The 19,773-nt window shown below is 41.5% G+C and overlaps 1 protein-coding gene across 1 annotated transcript in view; it reads left to right on the top strand.

Annotated features, from left to right (window-relative positions):
• Positions 1–19,773, top strand: part of LOC126475022 (UDP-glucosyltransferase 2-like) — an 85,299-nt gene that overhangs the window by 12,834 nt on the left and 52,692 nt on the right. The window contains exon 2 of the mRNA XM_050102562.1: positions 17,609–17,795. Coding sequence (XP_049958519.1) covers positions 17,619–17,795 — 177 coding nt within the window. The 5' untranslated portion in view covers positions 17,609–17,618. The remainder of the gene's footprint in view (positions 1–17,608; positions 17,796–19,773) is intronic.

Raw genomic sequence — 19,773 nt, 5'->3', positions numbered from 1 at the left:
GCTCTCTGCTAGCTCTGCGAGTCGATTTTCCTGGGCTACGAACAAATGCTTGCTGGATGCGTGCTACATTTTCATCACTCGTTCTCGGCCGTCCAGAACTTTTCCCTTTGCACAAACACCCATTCTCTGTAAACTGTTTACACCAACGTTTAATACACCACCTATCAGGAGGTTTAACACCATACTTCGTTCGAAATGCACGCTGAACAACTGTCGTCGATTCACTTCTGCCGTACTCAATAACACAAAAAGCTTTCTGTTGAGCGGTCGCCATCTTAGCATCAACTGACGCTGACGCCTAGTCAACAGCGCCTCAAGCGAACAAATGTACAACTAAATGAAACTTTATAGCTCCCTTAATTCGCCGACAGATAGTGCTTAGCTCTGCCTTTTGTCGTTGCAGAGTTTTAAATTCCTAAAGTTGTGGTATTCTTTTTGAATCACCCTGTATAAGTGTAGACCAGAAAATGGTTTAAATGGCTCTGAGCACTATGCAACTTAACTTCTGAGGTCATCAGCCGCCTAGAACGTAGAACTAATTAAACCTAACTAACCTAAGGACATCACACACGTCCGTGCCCGAGGCAGGTTTCGAACCTGCGACCGTAGCGGTTGCTCGGCTCCAGACTGTAGCGCCTACAACCGCACGGCCACTCCGGCCGGCGAAGACCAGAAATGGCTAAAATTCAAAGAAATAGTATCAGCAGCAATAGAGACATTTATACCAAATAAATTAACAAACGACGGAGCTTATCCTCCTTGGTACACAAAACGGGTTAGAACACTGTTGCAGAAACAACGAAACAAACACGCCAAATTTAAACAGACGCAAAATCCCCAAGATTGGCAATCTTTTACAGAAGTTCGAAATATAGCGCGGACTTCAATGAGAGATGCCTATAACTCTTTCCATAACTAAAATTTGTGTCGAAACCTGGCAGAAAATCCAAAGAGATTGTAGTCGTATGTGAAGTATCTTAGCGGCAAGAAACAATCAATGCCTTCTCTGCGTGGTAACAGTGGAGACACTATCGAAGACAGTGCTGCCAAAGCAGAGTTACTAAACACAGCCTTCCGAAATGCCTTCACAAAACAAGACGAGGTAAATATTCCAGAATTCGAATCGAGAACAGCTGCCAACATGAATAACGTAGAACTAAATATCTGCGGAGTAGTGAAGCAACTTGAATCACTTAATGAATGCAAGTCTTCTGGTCCAGACTGTATACCAATTAGGTTCTTTGCGGAGTATGCTGATGCATTACCTCCATACTTAACAATCATATACATCCGTTCGCTCGACGAAAGATCCGTACCCAAAGACTGGAAAGTTGCACAGGTCACACCAATATTCAAGAAAGGTAGTAGGAGTAATCCACTAAAGTACAGGCCCATATCGTTAAAGTCGATATGCAACACTATTTTAGAACATATATTTTCTTCGAACTGAATGAATTACCTCGAAGGAAACGGTCTATTGACACACGGTCAACATGGGTTTACAAAACATCGTTCTTGTGTAACACTACTAGCTCTTTATTTACATGAAGTGCTGAGTGCTATTGACAAGGGATTTCAGATCGATTCCGTATTTCTGGATTTCCGGAAGGCTTTTGACACTGTACCACACAAACGGCTCTTAGTCGAATTGCGTGATTATGGAATGTCGTCTCTGTTATGTGACTGGATCTGTGACTTCCTGTCAGAGAGGTCACAGTTCGTAGTAATTGACGGAAAGTCATCGAGTAAAACGGAAGTGATTTCTGATGTTCATCAAGGTAGTGTTATAGGCCCTTTGCTGTTCCTTATCTATATAAACGATTTGGGAGACAATCTGAGCAGCCGTCTTCGGTTGTTTGTAGATGGCACTGTCGTTTAATGACTTATAAAGTCGTCACAAGATCAAAACAAACTGCAAAACGATTTGAAGAAATATCGGAATGGTGCGAAAAGTGGCAGTTGACGTTAAATAACGAAAAGTGTGAGGTCATCCACATGAGTGCTACAAGGAACTCGTTTAACTTCGTTTACACGATAAATCAGTCCAATCTAAAAGCCGTAAATTCAAATAAATACCTAGGTACTGCAATTAAGAAACAACTTAAATTGGTAGGAACACACAGAAAATGTTGTGGGGAAGGCTAACCAAAGACTGCGTTTTATTGGCAGGACACTTAGAAAATGTAACAGACCTACTAAGGAGACTGCCTACACTACGCTTGTCCGTCCTCTTTTAGAATACTGCTGCGCGGTGTGGGATCCTAACCAAATGTAACTGACGGAGTAATTCGAAAAAGTTCAAAGAAAGGCAGCACGTTTTGTATTATCGCGAAATATGGGAGAGAGTGTCACAGAAATGATACAGGATTTGGGATGGACATCATTAAAAGAAAGGCGTTTTTCGTTGCGGCGGAATATTCTCACGACATTCCAATCACCAACTTTGTCCTCCGAATGCGAAAATATTTTGTTGACACCGACCTACATAGGTAGAAACGATCACCTCTATAAAATAAGGGAAATCAGAGCTCTTACGGAAAGATATAGGTGTTCATTCCTTCCGCGCGCTATACGAGATTGGAGTAATAGAGAATTCTGAAGGTGGTTCGGCGAACCCTCTGCCAGGCTCTTAAATGTGATCTGCAGAGTATCCATGGTGTAGATGTAGATGTAGACAATGGTTGCTTTTATCAGCATGCCGATGCACCCTGTCATAAAGCAGTATCTGCGAGGAAATGATCTGTAGACAATAACATTCCTTAAATGGAGTGGACTGCCCAGAGGACCGACGTTGAACCCAGGAGAATACCTTTGGGATGAGTCAGAACAACTTCGTTGCAGGACCTAGCGTCCAGTATCACCGTATTCGCTGGTTTTGGCTTTTGAAGAGCAATGGTTGTTGTACTGTTGGTATACGTATACTGTGTTCGAACATTATGAAGTACCTCGAAGAAAACAATTTATTGACACATAGCCAGCACGCATTCAGAAAATATCGTTCTTCTGAAACACAACTAGCTCTTAATACTCATGAAGTAATAAGTGATATCCACAGCGGATGTCAAATTGATGCCATATTTTTAGATTTCCAGAAGGCTTTCGACACCGTTCCTCACATGCGTCTTCTAACCAAACTGCGTGCCTAAGGAATTTGGAACACAAACCGTGTTCGAACATTATGACAACCAGCCAACACCGATTCAGAAAATATCGTTCTTGTGAAACACTACTAGCTATTCGTTCTCGCGAAGTAATGAGTGCTATTGACAGGACATGTCAAAATGATTCCAAATTTTTAGAGTTCCAGAAGGCTTTTGGCGCACAACCACATAAGCAATTTCTAATCAAACTGCATGCGTATCAACTATCGCCTCAGTTGTGCGACTGGATTCGTGATTTCCTGTCAGAAAGGTCACAGTTTGTAGTAACAGACGGTAAGTCATCGAGTAAAACAGAAGTAATATCTGGCGTTTCCCAAGGAAGTGTTACAGGCCCTCTATTGTTCCTGATCTATATTAACGACATAGGAGACAATCTGAGTAGCCGTCTTAGATTGTTTGCAGATGATGCTGTCATTTACAGTCTTGTAAAGTCATCAGATGATCAAAAGGACTTGCAAAATTATTTAGATAAGATATCTGTATGGTGCGAAAAGTGGCAACTGACCCTGAATAAGGAAACGTGCGAAGTTATTCACATGAGTACTAAAAGAAATCACCTAAATTTCGATTACGCGGTAATTCATACAAATCTGAAGGCTCTAAATTCAGCTAAATACTCGTTGTTGTTTGTTGTTGTTGTCTTCAGTCCTGAGACTGGTTTGATGCAGCTCTCCACGCTACACTCCTGTGCAAGCTTCTTCATCTCCCAGTACCTACTGCAACCTACATCTTTCACAATCTGCTCAGTGTATTCATCTCTTGGTCTCCCTCTACGATTTTTACCCTCCGCGCTGCCCTCCAGTACTAAATTGGCGATCCCTCGATGCCTCGGAACATGTCCTACCAACCAGTCCCTTCTTCTAGTCACATTATGCCACAAACTCCTTTTCTCTCCAATTCTATTCAATACTTCCTCATTAGTTATGTGATCTACCCATCTAATCTTCAGCATTCTTCGGTAGCACCACATTTCGAAAGCTTCTATTCTCTTCTTATCCAAACTATTTATCGTCCATGTTTCACTTCCATTCGTGGCTACACTCCATACAAATACTTTCAGAAATGACTTCCTGACACTTAAATCTATATTCGATGTTAACAAATTTCTCTTCTTCAGAAACGCTTTCCTTACCATTGCCAGTCTACATTTTATATCCCCTCTACTTCGACCATCATGAGTTATTTTGCTCCCCAAATAGCAAAACTCCTTTACCACTTTGAGTGCCTCATTTCCTAATATTAATTCCTTCAGCATCACCCGACTTAATTCGACTACATTCCATTATCCTCGTTTTGCTTTTGTTGATGTTCATCTTATATCCTCCTTTCAAGACACTGTCCATTCCGTTCAACTGCTCGTCCAAGTCCTTTGCTGTCTCTGACAGAATTACAATGTCATCGGCGAACCTCAACGTTTTTATTTCTTTTCCATGGACTTTAATACCTACACGGAATTTTTCTTTTGTTTCCTTTACTGCTTGCTCAATATACAGATTAAATAACATCGGGGCAGGCTACAACTCTGTCTCACTCCCTTCCCAACCGCTGCTTCCCTTTCATGCCCCTCGACTCTTATACCTGCCATCTGTTTTATGTACAAATTGTAAACAGCCTTTCCCTCCCGGTATTTTACCCCTGCCACCTTCAGAATTTTAAAGAGAGTATTCCAGTCAACATTGTCAAAAGCTTTCTCTAAGTCTACAAATGCTAGAAATGTAGGTTTGCCTTTCCTTAATCTATTTTCTAAGATAAGTCGTAGGGTCAGGATTGCCTCACGTGTTCCAACATTTCTGCGGAATCCAAATTGATCTCCGCCGAGTTTTTCCATTCGTCTGTAAGGAATTCGCGTTAGTATTTTGCAGCCGTGACTTATTAAACTGGTAGTTCGGTAAGTTTCACATCTGTCTACACTTGCTTTCTTTGGGATTGGAATTATAATATTCTTCTTGAAGTCTGAGGGTATTTCGCCTGTCTCATACATCTTGCTCACCAGATGGTAGAGTTTTGTCAGGACTGGCTCTCCCAAGGCCGTCAGTAGTTCCAATGGAATGTTGTCTACTCCCGGGGCCTTGTTTCGACTCAGGTCTTTCAGTGCTCTGTCAAACTCTTCACGCAGTATCGTATCTTCCATTTCATCTTCATCCTCTTCCATTTCCATTTCCATGTTAGTCAGAGGCATTCCTTTGTATAGATTTTTGAAAGTCAGATTGCGTTGCGCCAAAAATATTGTGTGTCAGTTTAAACACAGTCATGTATAATTTTTCTAAGGGGACGTACCAACGTTCTGTATTTTAATTTTTAAAAACCTACCTGTTACCAACTGTTCGTCTAAAATTGTGAGCCATATGTTTGCGACTACTACAGCGCCATCTATCACAAAGCAAAAAAAGTGGCCCAACTAAAACATTCATATTTCTTCACGTACTACACGAATACGTAATAAAAAATGTGGGTTCCTATTTTTAAAAAACGCAGTTTATATCCGCTTGACCTATGGCAGCGCCATCTAGCGGGCCAACCATACCGCCATCTGGTTTCCCCACTTACAGCTAGACAAGTTTCGTTCTTCGTAGTTTTTTTCGTTTGACGGTTATTTCGTGAGATATTTGGCTCGGTCACGATCAATGCACCACCCTGTATATATGGTAGATGCAATCTGCTTTCTCCTGTTCCTCGATGCCATATGGGTAAGGAGCGGTGTCGCGGATTGTCCTGTCACGCCAAGTTTTCGTGCGCGCTTATCTTCGGCTAGAGGGCGTCCACGGACGGCTTCTAAGAGGACTTTGGCGAGCTCGTTCTCTCGCAGACTATCCGCGGAGGAGGGAAGCCGTGCCTAGCAGGAAAACTCGTGAGGGGTGCGGTGCACCTGGCAGTCCGTGGTTGGCTGCTGTGATTCCGACGGCGGACGCGTGTGATGCGGTCCGCTGTAGTTAGCGGTTTCGCGGGAAGAGGAGCCTTTCCCAGGGCGGCCCAAGGACCGGTGTTACAAACCGCCGCCTGTGTCAGATTTCTACTCTACGTCTGCCACGGGACCGCAAGTTGCATGTCTACATCTCTGCTTTAATATCCGGTGGGAAGCTTTTGAACTGGTTGCTTACATTTAGCAGTCCGGCCCCGCCGCTGTAATTGCAATTACCACACGTTATGCCAGCCGAGTGTCTTGCAAGGTCCGCTAATTTCGCTAATGCTCGTTAACTGGGCTCGCCTCTGTGAGAATCCGATACCAGCTAATTATCATCTTCTTTTTAAATCACTAGATTTCTTTCACAAGGTTCAGCGTCCCGTGGTAGAACTTCCTTGTAATTACAAGCTTGCTGTTTAGAACGTTGGTCTTCGACGAGAAAAGTGAATATCGACATAGGATCTTAAATTCAGAAAATTTTGCCGGTGTGGGCAGAGCAACGTTTTGGTGTGACTTTAAACGCTCCACCTGTGTTCTTTGCGCGTGCTCGTTGTGGAGTTCACCCAGCCTAGGCTCCCTAAGCTATTGATGAGATTGTCTCATTTAGCGCGGTAATGCCGGTTATGCAACCAAAAATTTTCTGCATCTTGCAAATGCAGCGAAACTGTGTTAACTTATTGTATTTCTCCGCTATATCACCTGGTAGTAAGAATTTTTTACTTGTCATTTCTTATGTTGTAAAAAAGAGTGGTATTGAAGAAGGGATGCAGCTAATTCCTAAATCTAATCCCGAGGGCTTGCTGTTTGCTGTTCAGCTATTTGTTGCCACACTCTCTTGCGTGTGTTAATTTATTGTGTTTGTAATAATAGCTTTGTGTATGTTTCAGTACCAGTTAATTTGGGCTACCTTGTCGTGTTCTTGTGGAGTGTAATGGGTTCAACTAACAGCCTGGTGCGAACCGCATGCAAACTTTTGTAAAAGTTTCACCTTCAAATTTCTTATTACAATTTTGTATATACCTGTTTTTTAAAACATCTCTAAATTAATTAAATGTCACTGGAAGTGTGTAGTTAAAGTTCAACTGAGTGTTACTCTGAGTTTATGTAAATTATTTCACACATTGCTTAAAGGTTTCCAGTGTTGTTTGCTTGTATTTAAAGGCCTACAACGTCAAGACTATGTGATTTTACTCTCAGATGTTCCATTGACGAACAACGTCCAATCCACATTTCCCCAGGCCTTCCTTGCCCTTCCTAGCAGAGGCGTATTGAGCTTCTCAGATAATTTTTTTGGGTAGGTCAATTACTGCATAAAATATAGTTTCGGTGTACCATATAGGTCATTTATCTTCTTTCTTTTAGGTCATCAGTAGTTCAACCGTAATTATACCATTCAATATTGTTATAAGAATTTCCATCTCTTCACAGACCTCATAATCTTTAATGCATAATCCAGTATTTCTCTTCCACTACAATTTTTTCCCTCATACTGCTCCTTGTATAATCTGCTCGTGCATTCTATACCACTTGTCGCAACAATCCACCTCTTCTCCTGGTAGTACTTTTTCGTAGACTTCTTCCATTTTCTTACTTGTATGTCTACTTGACTCTTGTCGTCCTATTGCCCCAAATTTAAAATGTTTCAGGTCACACACTATCCGGTCAAAAGTATCCACACACCTATTAGTGGACATTAATACGGTGCAGGTCCACCCTTCGCCTTTTGATGGCTCTAACTATGCCCGGAAAACTTACAACGATGTGTCTGAACCTCTGTGGAAGAATACATCTACATCTGCAGCTACATCTAAGTGATTACTCTGCTATTCACAATAAAGTGCTTGGCAGAGGGTTCCATGAACCACCTTAAAGCTGTCTATCTACCATTCCACTCGAACGGAACGCGGGAAAAACAAGCGCTTAAATTTTTCTGTGCGAACCCTGATTTCTCTCATTTTATCGTGATGATCATTTCTCCCTATGTAGGTGGGTGCCAACAGAATGTTTTCGGAGTCGGAGGCGAAAACTGGTGATTGAAATTTCATGAGAAGATCCCGTCGCAACGAAAAACGCCTTTGTTTTAACGATTTCCACTCCAATTCACGTATCATGTCTGTGACACTATCTCCCCTATTTCGCGGTAATACAATACTTTTTCGATGTCATCCGTCAGTCCCACCTGATGTGGCTCCCACACCGCACAGCAATACTCCAGAATAGGGCGGACAAGCGTGGTGTAAGCAGTCTCTTTAGTAGACCTGTTGCACCTTCTAAGTGTTCTCCCAATGAATCGCAGTCCTCGATTTTCTCTACCCACAATATTATCTGTGTGATTGTTCTAATTAAGGTTATTTGTAATTGAAATCCCTAAGTATTTGGCGTTGTATACATGGAAGAATCCTGAAGAATCATGGAGATACTAGAAGGTATCAGATAGATTATATAATGGTAAGACAGAGATTTAGGAACCAGGTTTTAAATTGTAAGACATTTCCAGGGGCAGATGTGGACTCTGACCACAATCTATTGGTTATGACCTGTAGATTAAAACTGAAGAAACTGCAAAAAGGTGGGAATTTAAGGAGATGGGACCTGGATAAACTGACTAAACCAGAGATTGTACAGAGTTTCAGGGAGAGCATAAGGAAACAATTGACAGGAATGGGGGAAAGAAATACAGTAGAAGAAGAATGGGTAACTCTGAGGGATGAAGTAGTGAAGGCAGCAGAGGATCAAGTAGGTAAAAAGACGAGGGCTAGTAGAAATACTTGGGTGACAGAAGAAATATTGAATTTAATTGATGAAAGGAGAAAATATAAACCGCAGTAAATGAAGCAGGCAAAAAGGAATACAAACGTCTCAAAAATGAGATCGACAGGAAGTACAAAATGGCTAAGCAGGGATGGCTAGAGGACAAATGTAAGGATGTAGAGGCTTATCTCACTAGGGGTAAGATAGTACTGCCTACAGGAAAATTAAAGAGACCTTTGGAGGAAAGAGAGCCACTTGTATGAATATCAAGAGCTCAGATGGAAACCCAGTTCTAAGCAAAGAAGGGAAAGCAGAAAGATGGAAGGAGTATATAGAGGGTCTATACAAGGGCGACGTATTTCAGCACAATATTCTGGAAATGGAAGAGAATGTAGATGAAGACGAAATGGGAGATACAATACTACGTGAAGAGTTTGACAGACAAAATCATTCATTTGCTAACTATGCCTATCAGTAGTTAGTGCCTTTAGTAGTTTGAATCTTTTATTTCGCTGGTAGTAGTGGCGCTCGCTGTATTGCAGTAGTTCGAGTAACGAAGATTTTTGTGAGGTAAGTGATTTGTGAAACGTATAGGTTAATTTAGTCAGGGCCATTCTCTTGTAGGGATTATTGAAAGTCAGATTGCGTTGCGCTAAAAAATATTGTGTGTCAGTTCGGTGTTGATCAGAATAGGTAACGAGCGAAATGTCTGAGTACGTTCAGTTTTGCTCAGCTGTTGAAAATCAAATAATGTAAGAGATTTATCAGCACAGTAATTCAATAATTTTTCTAAGGGGACGTTCAACCTGTCATGAAATATACTATTCAATACTGCTTCAACCGCACGCGAGCTATGTGCCGGACATCCATCATGTTGTAAGTACATCGCCATTCTGCCATGCAGCGAAACATCTTGTAGTAACATCGGTAGAACATTACGCAAGAAATCAGCACACATTGCACCATTTGGATTGCCATCGATAAAATGGGGGCCAATTATCCTTCCTCCCAAAATGCCGTACCATACATTAACCCGCCAAGGTCGCTGATGTTCCACTTGTCGCAGCCATCGTGGATTTTCCGTTGCCGAATAGTGCATATTACGCCGCTTTACGTTACCGCTGTTGGTGAATGACGCTTCCTCGCTAAATAGAACGCGTGCAAAAAATCTGTCGTCGTCCAGTAATTTCTCTTGTGCCCAGTGGCAGATATGTACACGACGTTCAAAGTCTTCGCCATCTAGTTCCTGGTGCATAGAAATATGGAACGGGTGCAATCGATGTTGATGTAGCATTCTCAACACCGACGTTTTTGAGATTCCCGATTCTCGCGCAATTTGTCTGCTACTAATGTGCGGATTAGCCGCGACAACAGCTAAAACACCTACTTGGGCGTCATCAGTTGACGTTTCACATGTGGCTGAACACTTCCTGTTTCTTTAAATAACGTAACTATCCGGCGAACGGTCCGGACACTTGGCTGATGTCTTCCAGGATACCGAGCACCATGCATAGCACACTCCCGTTGGGCATTTTGATCGCAATAGCCACACATCAACACGATATCGATCTTTTCCGCAATTGGTAAACGGTCCATTTTAATACGGGTGATGTATCACGAAGCAAATACCGTCCGCAGTGACGGAATGTTACGTGATACCACGTTTGTGACTATTACAGGGCCATCTATCACAAAGCGAAAAAAGTGGTCCAACTAAAACATTCATATATCTTTACGTACTACAAGAATATGTAATAAAAAGTGGGGGTTCCTATTTAAAAAAAACGTAGTTGATATCCGTTTGACCTATGGCAGCGCCATATAGCGGGCCAACCATAGCACCATCTGGTTTCCCCCTTCAAGCTAGACGAGATTCGTACTTTGTACTTTTTTCGTTTGATGCTTATGTCGTGAGATATTGGGCCCGGTCACTATCAATGGACCACCCTGTGTATTAAATGTTTGCAAATTATGAATATATGCCTTCGTCAAACCTTTAAGTTTGCCTCAAATCGCAGAAATCCAGTGTCTTCCACTAACCATTAAATCATTTTACGCGAATAGAATGTTTTCCTGACGAAAGTATGCAGGGTGTTTCCGTAAGAGCGCGTAAAAGTTTGACGGGACACAGAGGATGCCCCACTGAATAATTTGAGGTGGGGAACCTGCGGTCGGAGAAGCCAGCTTAAGGAGATACAAGCAATAAAATCACATTAGTGTGTACTTTTTCATTTACATTAGTTACAGTTAACTGCTAATACTGTAACCTCCCTCTTTCTAATCGGCTTATCCTGCTTGCGATATAAAATATGGCCGTGGATCGCGTGTAAGCCTAATGTATTTTTTCGTAATTGTATAAGGCTGTCTTTCCTGAAGAAGTGATACCGATAAGTAGGAGGAAAGTGTACAACCGACCCTTCTGATGAAAATTCTACTAAAAATAAAAGTAATTAAACCGAACAGAGCTATAATTTGGAAAATGAAAGTTATTTTGTGCATTCACTCACGAACAACACTGGACTGATCATGAATCCAAAAGTTACACTAATGAACGAAACGGAAGTAATTAACGGTCGCCAGCCCACTAGGGCAATTTACATCCAAAGTCCTGTACAAGATGATGGGTAAGAAAAACATGTGTTATTAAACACTGACGTGGCAACTAAAGGTTGCCAGGTTTTTATTTTTTTTTACACTAATTTTAAGTGAGTATGTAATGATAAAGAAAACTGAGAAGTCACTCTTACGTAATGTTTGGCATTAAATTTTGAAAAAGGCAATCGAATAATGATTTGAAAATATGCAATTAAACTGTATGTTAGTACTGAACTTCGTTACGTGAACAATGACTTTCAGTGACCTCAGCATAACGTCATCAAAGAAATTTAGAAAGAAACAAGCACTTTTTACTTTGCCATTACTTATTTCGTAAATTGGCTTTCATACTATTGTCTGAACAACTGATCCTTTTTTAGTGACTTGAACTGAATTAAATACTGCAATACGTACCAAACCAAACAGCCATGTGCTCCAAGCTATATGTAAAATAAATAAAACTTCCGCACCCTTAATTTGTGCATTTCTTTAGATTTGGATTTTTTCCAGTGATTGATTCTCAAACTAGAAAAATGAAATAGCTTTACTTCAGTTATATACTGAAGTCTCTGTTGTACAACAGTTAATTGAGAGTAGATTGAGGCTAAAATTCTTAAAAGAGTAATTATTCATTAATAAACTGGCTGTAACTATTCAATTTGTTTCTTATGAGACTCTGTTAGCATATTAGGAAAAAAAAGGGAACAAGGATCCTGCTTGGTAACAATGTCTGGGGGCAATGAGGACACAATCGCCCTGGGTTCAACTGATCATTATTTGAATAAATCTTATCAGGCAAATCACATTCATTTGTGCTCCTGGGTTAGCTTTAATACTTTCTACCAATGAGCAGTCTTACTTCAGTGCTGTGAATACGCGAAACTCGGAGCCGACGACGAAACTGCGTTGCTGGAACTGCTGCTGTTGCTGAAGGCGGTAGTATATTGTTGAGCCACAGCTAATTACAGGAACGGGCAATCGTAATTAATACAGCCTCTTCCGCCCGTCCACTGTCCGTACTCCTGCTGTAGACATCTGGGCGGCGCGCGTACATGATGCCGCCGAAAATGGTGCTCTCTACTGCGAGAGCCTTACCACCTCACTTCCGCACACTACAAGCGCTGGAACCCGTCTCCCGCTCTACGCACGTTCTGCGCGACAACACCCTACCCAAAGATTTTACGAGGTGCATTCAAGTTCTAAGGCCTCCGATTTTTTTTCTAATTAACTACTCACCCGAAATCGATGAAACTGGCGTTACTTCTCGATGTAATCGCCCTGCAGACGTACACATTTTTCACAACGCTGACGCCATAATTCCATGGCAGCGGCGAAGGCTTCTTTAGGAGTCTGTTTTGACCACTGGAAAATCGCTGAGGCAATAGCAGCACGGCTGGTGAATGTGCGGCAACGGAGAGTGTCTTTCATTGTTGGAAAAAGCCAAAAGTCACTAGGAGCCATGTCAGGTGAGTAGGGAGCATGAGGAATCACTTCAAAGTTGTTATCACGAAGAAACTGTTGCGTAACGTTAGCTCGATGTGCGGGTGCGTTGTCTTGGTGAAACAGCACACACGCAGCCCTTCCCGGACGTTTGTGTTGCAGTGCAGGAAGGAATTTGTTCTTCAAAACATTTTCGTAGGATGCACCTGTTACCGTAGTGCCCTTTGGAACGCAATGGGTAAGGATTACGCCCTCGCTGTCCCAGAACATGGACACCATTATTTTTTCAGCACTGGTGGTTACCCGAAATTTTTTTGGTGGCGGTGAATCTGTGTGCTTCCATTGAGCTGACTGGCGCTTTGATTCTGGATTGAAAAATGGCATCCACGTCTCATCCATTGTCACAACCGACGAAAAGAAAGTCCCATTCGTGCTGTCGTTGCGCGTCAACATTGCTTGGCAACATGCCACACGGGCAACCATGTGGTCGTCCGTCAGCATTCGTGGCACCCACCTGGATGACACTTTTCGCATTTTCAGGTCATCATGCAGGATTGTGTGCACAGAACCCACAGAAATGCCAACTCCGGAGGCGATCTGTTCAACAGTCATTCGGCGATCCCCCAAAACAATTCTCTCCACTTTCTCGATCATGTCGTCAGACCGGCTTGTGCGAGCCCGAGTTTGTTTCGGTTTGTTGTCACACGATGTTCTGCCTTCATTAAACTGTCGCACCCACGAACACACTTTCGACACATCCATAACTCCATCACCACATGTCTCCTTCAACTGTCGATGAATTTCAATTGGTTTCACACCACGAAAATTCAGAAAACGAATGATTGTACGCTGTTCAAGTAAGGAAAAAGTCGCCATTTTAAGTATTTAAAACAGTTCTCATTCTCGCCGCTGGCGGTAAAATTCCATCTGCCGTACGGTGCTGCCATCTCTGGGACGTATTGACAATGAATGCGGCCTCATTTTAAAACAATGCGCATGTTTCTAGATCTTTCCAGTCCAGAGAACTTGAATGCACCTCGTACAACGCACAAGCACTGCTATTATCGTTGCTAGTCGATGGAAATAACAATTCCTTTGGCTTTTTACCAGAGCTTATAAGTTTCACAGTAAAATACAGATAAATACAATGAAACGTCAATAGACTTCTACCTAAATGTACACATACAATGTTCTTACTTATTTAAAGAAAGCATTTAAATTACAAATATTTGCATTCAATTAAAAAAAAAGGTATATATCGGTAGCAGGTGCCATGCATCCTGCATTTTCGGTGTTACAGTACCATCATTGACACAATGAACGTAGCATTTTTACTGTATCTTACAAAATATGAAACTGAAGACCATCAACCTCAATGCAAGCATGACATCGGTTAACAAGATTCTAACCCACCCTGACGAATATCTCTGGCGTATTTCGAACCACATCACAGGCAGCCAGAATTCTGGCAACTAATTCCATCTCCGTATCCACTGGGGTCTTATACACAAGTGACTTTAGATATCCCTCTAACAAATAATCAAGGGGATTCAGGCCACGCGACTCCGCAGGCCTCCTGTTCAAAATCGGCTGCGCGAGTGGTCCTCACGTCGCCAGGGCCTCGTGTCTTCTCTCCAATGAACCAGTCTCCGGCATTCGTCGATAGAGGGAAATAAATACTCGTCGTGGCGGACGATGCCTGTTAGGGAATCGTTCCCTGTACTGCCTTTCAGCAGCGAGAGCATTGCAACGTACTTCCCCATACACAAGGTGCATATCAGTGAGCTCTGCGAAACTATGCCCATACTGCTCCATCATACTGTACTGTGCGTCTCTGATCGGCACTAAGTAATGAATGAGTCTTTTGTTCATTCATAGCACGTTCTGTCATGGGACAATGTAAATACGATACAATAGACCCACCTTATGGACCAATAAAGTAAACGAAACCTGCATCATGACTTCCTAGTAATTAGGCTCGTCCTCCTTGTTTCCTTGCAGGAAATAAAGAATGCACATGTAAATAAACAGCACGGTACGTGTAAACTTGTGCGCATGTTAGTTGTAAATACGATGGAAAACTTGCAAGTTTCTTTAAAAAACCTTCTTTGTATTACTTTGAATGAATGTCTAATGTTCTTTATCGATTTGTTTTTGGATTACATTGTATGAATACCTGAAATGGGAATGCATACTAAACTGGAGTTATCGTGTAGCATGTTGTTGTAACTGCAAGTGATGTACGTACTCTGTGATAGTGTTAGCAAAAACTTTATACGAAGTGATTCGGCAATGCAACTCCCAATAAAAATAAGGAAATACAGTCACTGCAAAATACATTGAGCCCCTTAGACATTGAATTCTCTGGCGCTGTTCAAAACTGGTAACTTTGGTCCCTATGCACACAAAAAATAAATAAAGATGTCTAAGGCCGGTATTACACTATCAAATTTCTTTGTCAAAGATTGGATCAAAGATGTGATCAAATATTCGTCAAATATATTTGACGAAGATCTTTGACGTGGCGCTAAAAAAGGGTATTACACTGTCATCATATTTTTCGTCAAAGTTCAAGATGGCTGACAACAACAACTTGTTATTAACCGCAGCAGTTGCATGTACCACAATTGCACTGTGTGCATATGCGGAGGGAAAAAATGGAAACATACCTGGGTGAAGCCGTGGGTTTTACGACGACACGATAAAAGCATTCAACAAAACTTGTTATGTGAGCTTATAGTGGAGGGCGTCAAGTCGTACATCAATTACTTAAGAATGGATGAGCATACATTTCAGAATTTGCTCAGTGAAGTGTATCCTCATATCACGAAGCACAATATTCTTAAGAACTGCTACATCTGCAGAAGACAGGCTCACTGTAACATTCCGATTCCTTGCTACAGGAGAGAGTTAGGTCAGGTTAGGTTAGGTTAGGTTAGGTCTCCAATCTTCTTAATCTATTTTTGTATTCAGGGTGCCTCACTTGGTAAAACGCCTCATCAGCTTCATACATCTCTATTAATTTTGTAGTTGTCAGTACACACCAATGTTTATAAAAACACTACAGATGACAGAACGCTGCAGCGATGCTATCGCTCCACCTGGTAACATGTCACATTGCAGTGAACAGAAAACGAGCGACTTCTTTGATCAAATCTACAGCGAGGCCCTAGATTTGATCAAATATTTGACGACATTTGACAAAGTTCCCTATTACACCATCAAATTTCTGTGACAAAGATATTTGACAAAGATACTGGACAAAGAAATTTAATAGTGTAATACCGGCCTTACCTCTAAAGTAGCAACGGTGGATCGCGATATATTCTGGTCTCTCGTGAAGAAGAATAAAGTATACTAGCTACAGGCTCAGCGCCGTGCAATGCTGTGTTGCTTTGAAATGTACAAAAAAATTCTTTTCGCTGATAAATGAAAATATATAATAAAAATTCAATATCTTAGAAAAACATATGACCTGGACAGGGAGGAGGTACTGAATTGGGTGATTTACTAACACTGACCTTTTCAATAGTGAAATTGAATAGGAAGTTAAGTTTGGTTTTCCAAAGCATCTGACAATTGAAATTACATTACTGAGACAAATTACATCATATTTGCTAATTGAGTCACAAACAATGAGATTTATAGAGAAAGTATCATATAAGCTCACTAATAAAACTTAAAGACAATCATGAAATTACATATACCTATCTTAACAAATCTTAGGAACATTACAAAGGGGAAATATCCAATTAGCCTTTACATCAAGTCTGTTTACGTAGATTCTGGGGCTGCTCGATAATTGCCTATTATCAACCAACTCTTCTACAATAACGCGCTGGCAAAACGAGAGTCGTAAATATCTAACATCTTTACCTTGCTAGCGAGAAGACTTTTGCTTCCACGTTTATATTCCCAATAATGTATGTACTCGTAATTCTATACATTATAATTTAACACTTGGTGACTTCGCAGAGCACACCAGAAGAACTGCCTACTCCATCCTCTTTCGCTCACACACGTCTACCCCCTACTGTGCGCCAAGCGCCCTCTTACTCCAACACTGCGATCTCATAGCAAAGGAGTATCTTTGGCTCTGCAGTCATGCACTGTCAGCGATCCGCTTTATAGAGCCCATCAGAGACATACGTAGTCTATAACATAATGGTTTCATTTTAGTTAACATTAGCATCATTACAATATTTGGGCACCACATGTAAGGGTGTCCCAGTAGATTCCTTTCAAACAGCAATGCTAGATGGAGGAGTAGACATGCTGGCTACTCAGACCCCAGGTTCCCAACCTCACATTGTTCAGTGTTACATTTTTGCACGCTTTTACAGGAGCAACCTGTATATGCGAAACAGTACGTACCGAATATTATTGTAACCGAGAAATCACGTTGTCAAATAAGGCCGGATACACTTCAGAACGTTATTTGATTCATTATTCGGCGCCTGATCTTAGCCCGTCACAGTACTCCAATTTGAAACCTGCTTGTAAATTCAACCACAAGGCATTAGTGTATTTGAAAACGAAAAGAGAGCGCATGAACTACGAAACCTTGAGAACGCTTCGGTGTACAGCACTTTGGGCGACGTATTTTCATTCCCTTCTACGACATACAATAATATGAAATGACTTCATCTTACATATCATACAACTACATGTACAAACTAAAAGAGTGTGTCTGCAGGTACTATTTGTGAGAGCTCCTGGAGTCAGAATGTGTAACCTTTGACTTGTTTCCTGTTCGCAGGCAGTACAGTATGAACGGTGCCGTCTTGTTGGTCGTGTTGCTGGCGATGGGAGGTTCGGAGTGTGCTAAGATCCTGGCCGCTTCGCCGTTCCCCGCCATCAGTCACGTGCTGCCTCTGAGAGTTATCGTCCTGGAACTTGCTAAGAGGGGCCACGAAGTGACGTACATCACAACGGACCCGATCAAAGTATGTACGCCCTGTCTGCCTAGAATCTCATCCGCTGATAGTTTTGGCGTTGAGCACCCGTAAGCTACTTCCAGAACTGATGAATATAAAACAAAAACGACTGCCTTTCTTCTTAATTGATGTCCAAAATATGAATCACGCATCCTTCCCCCTCTGAGATAATTGTAGGTGACAGAAATGTAATTACAGAGTGAGACACACTGTAATGCACAACCTCTGTGTAATGATGAGTTTCACTGAATTTTCCTCACCTTAACTTCATGTTCTTCGAATGAAAAGGAAGGAAAAAAACTTTTAACATCTCTTACTACCTATGTTAAAATTTCCAGCAAAATTTTTACTCTATTTAATTAGAGATATAAAAATATCTTTTCTGCGAGTAATATTTAGTATAAATATCGATTGTGCTCGCTTTCAACCTCCAAAGCCAGTTTTATTGAAAAGGACGTTGGAAGTGGGAAGAGGCGATTTGCTTCGCGATAATTATACAGCATGCACTTATCATAGTTCCGAATGAATTGTAAGTAGGCTGTTTAGGTTTTTACGTTGAAAGCGCCATGTAGCGCTTTATATGAAAATCACTGACTGTGCTGTGTGCAGTCTGTGGCTGGTTTGCATTGTTGGAATTTGCTATTGTAGTGTTGGGCAGTTGGCTGTTGACAGCACGTAGCGTTGCGCAGTTGGGGGTGAGCCGCCAGCAGTGGTGGATGTGGGGAGAGAGATGGCGGAGTTTTGAGAGCGTATGATCTGGACGTGTGTCCATCAGAGACAGTAAATTTGTAACACTGGATTATATATATATATATATATATATATATATATATATATATATATAATGACTTTTGAACACTATTAGGGTAAATACATTGTTTGTTCTTTATCAAAATCTTTCATTTGCTAACTGCGCCTATCAGTAGTTAGTGCCTTCAGTAGTTAGAATCTTTTATTTAGCTGGCAATATTGGCGCTCGCTGTATTGCAGTAGTTCGAGTAATGACGATTTTTGTGAGGTAATTGATTCATGAAAGGTATAGGTTATTGTTAGTCAGGGCCATTCTTTTGTAGGGATTATTAAAAGTCAGATTGCGTTGCGCTAAAAATATTGTGTGTCAGTTGATCAGAATAAGTAAAGAGAGAAATGTCTGAGTACGTTCAGTTTTGTTCAGCTGTTTGAAAATCAAATAACGTAAGGGGTTTACCAGCACAGTAATTCACTAATTTTTCTAAGGGGACATTTTACATAATTAGTACCGATTTACATCTCATCTTATCTTGCCACGCGGGATTAGCCGTGCGGTCTGAGGCGCTGCAGTCATGGCCTGTGCGGCTGGTCCCGGCGGAGGTTCGAGTCCTCCCCCGGGCATGAGTGTGTGTGTGTGTGTGTGTGTGTGTGTGTGTGTGTGTGTGTGTGTGTGTGTTCGCCCTTTTTTAGCTTAAGTAGTGTGTAACCTTAGGGACTGATGACCTTAGCAGTTAAGTCCCATAAGATTTCACACTCATCTCAACATTTGTTTCTTATCTTGTGGTGATCGTATCCTCCGTCATAAATTATACATTTTGTTAGTTCTCTTTGTACTACGACAGACAGCCATCGCGAATTCGTTAATTGAAGGGACTTCCATGCGTAGCTGTAACTACTAAAGATCGTAAGCTATTATGCTGAGAAAAAGACATGGTGCCCTCTTGATATCCGGGTGTATGTGGATATTGTTACATTGTTTGACCTCCGGACTGAATTTGCATACGACTTCTTAAGGCATTAAGCAAGTTTGAACATTCGTATACGCCAAGGGGTCGAAAATGGTCAAACGTGAGATGCAACTAGTTATTTGAACAGCAAAACGGTTGCATCTAACAGTTCTAATCTTCATCTCTCACAACGCTTTTTCTCCCAGTACTAAACAAGATGCGTCCCCATTGACTGTCGAACAATCAACAGTTTCTGAAAATTTTCCCTTAAAACATAGTCTCACTTCCTT

The sequence above is a fragment of the Schistocerca serialis genome, chromosome 4 (assembly GCF_023864345.2).
Source record: "Schistocerca serialis cubense isolate TAMUIC-IGC-003099 chromosome 4, iqSchSeri2.2, whole genome shotgun sequence".
NCBI lineage: Eukaryota > Metazoa > Arthropoda > Insecta > Orthoptera > Acrididae > Schistocerca > Schistocerca serialis.
The sequence above is the reverse complement of the archived record's forward strand: the minus strand, read 5'-3'. Positions and strand labels throughout refer to the sequence as shown.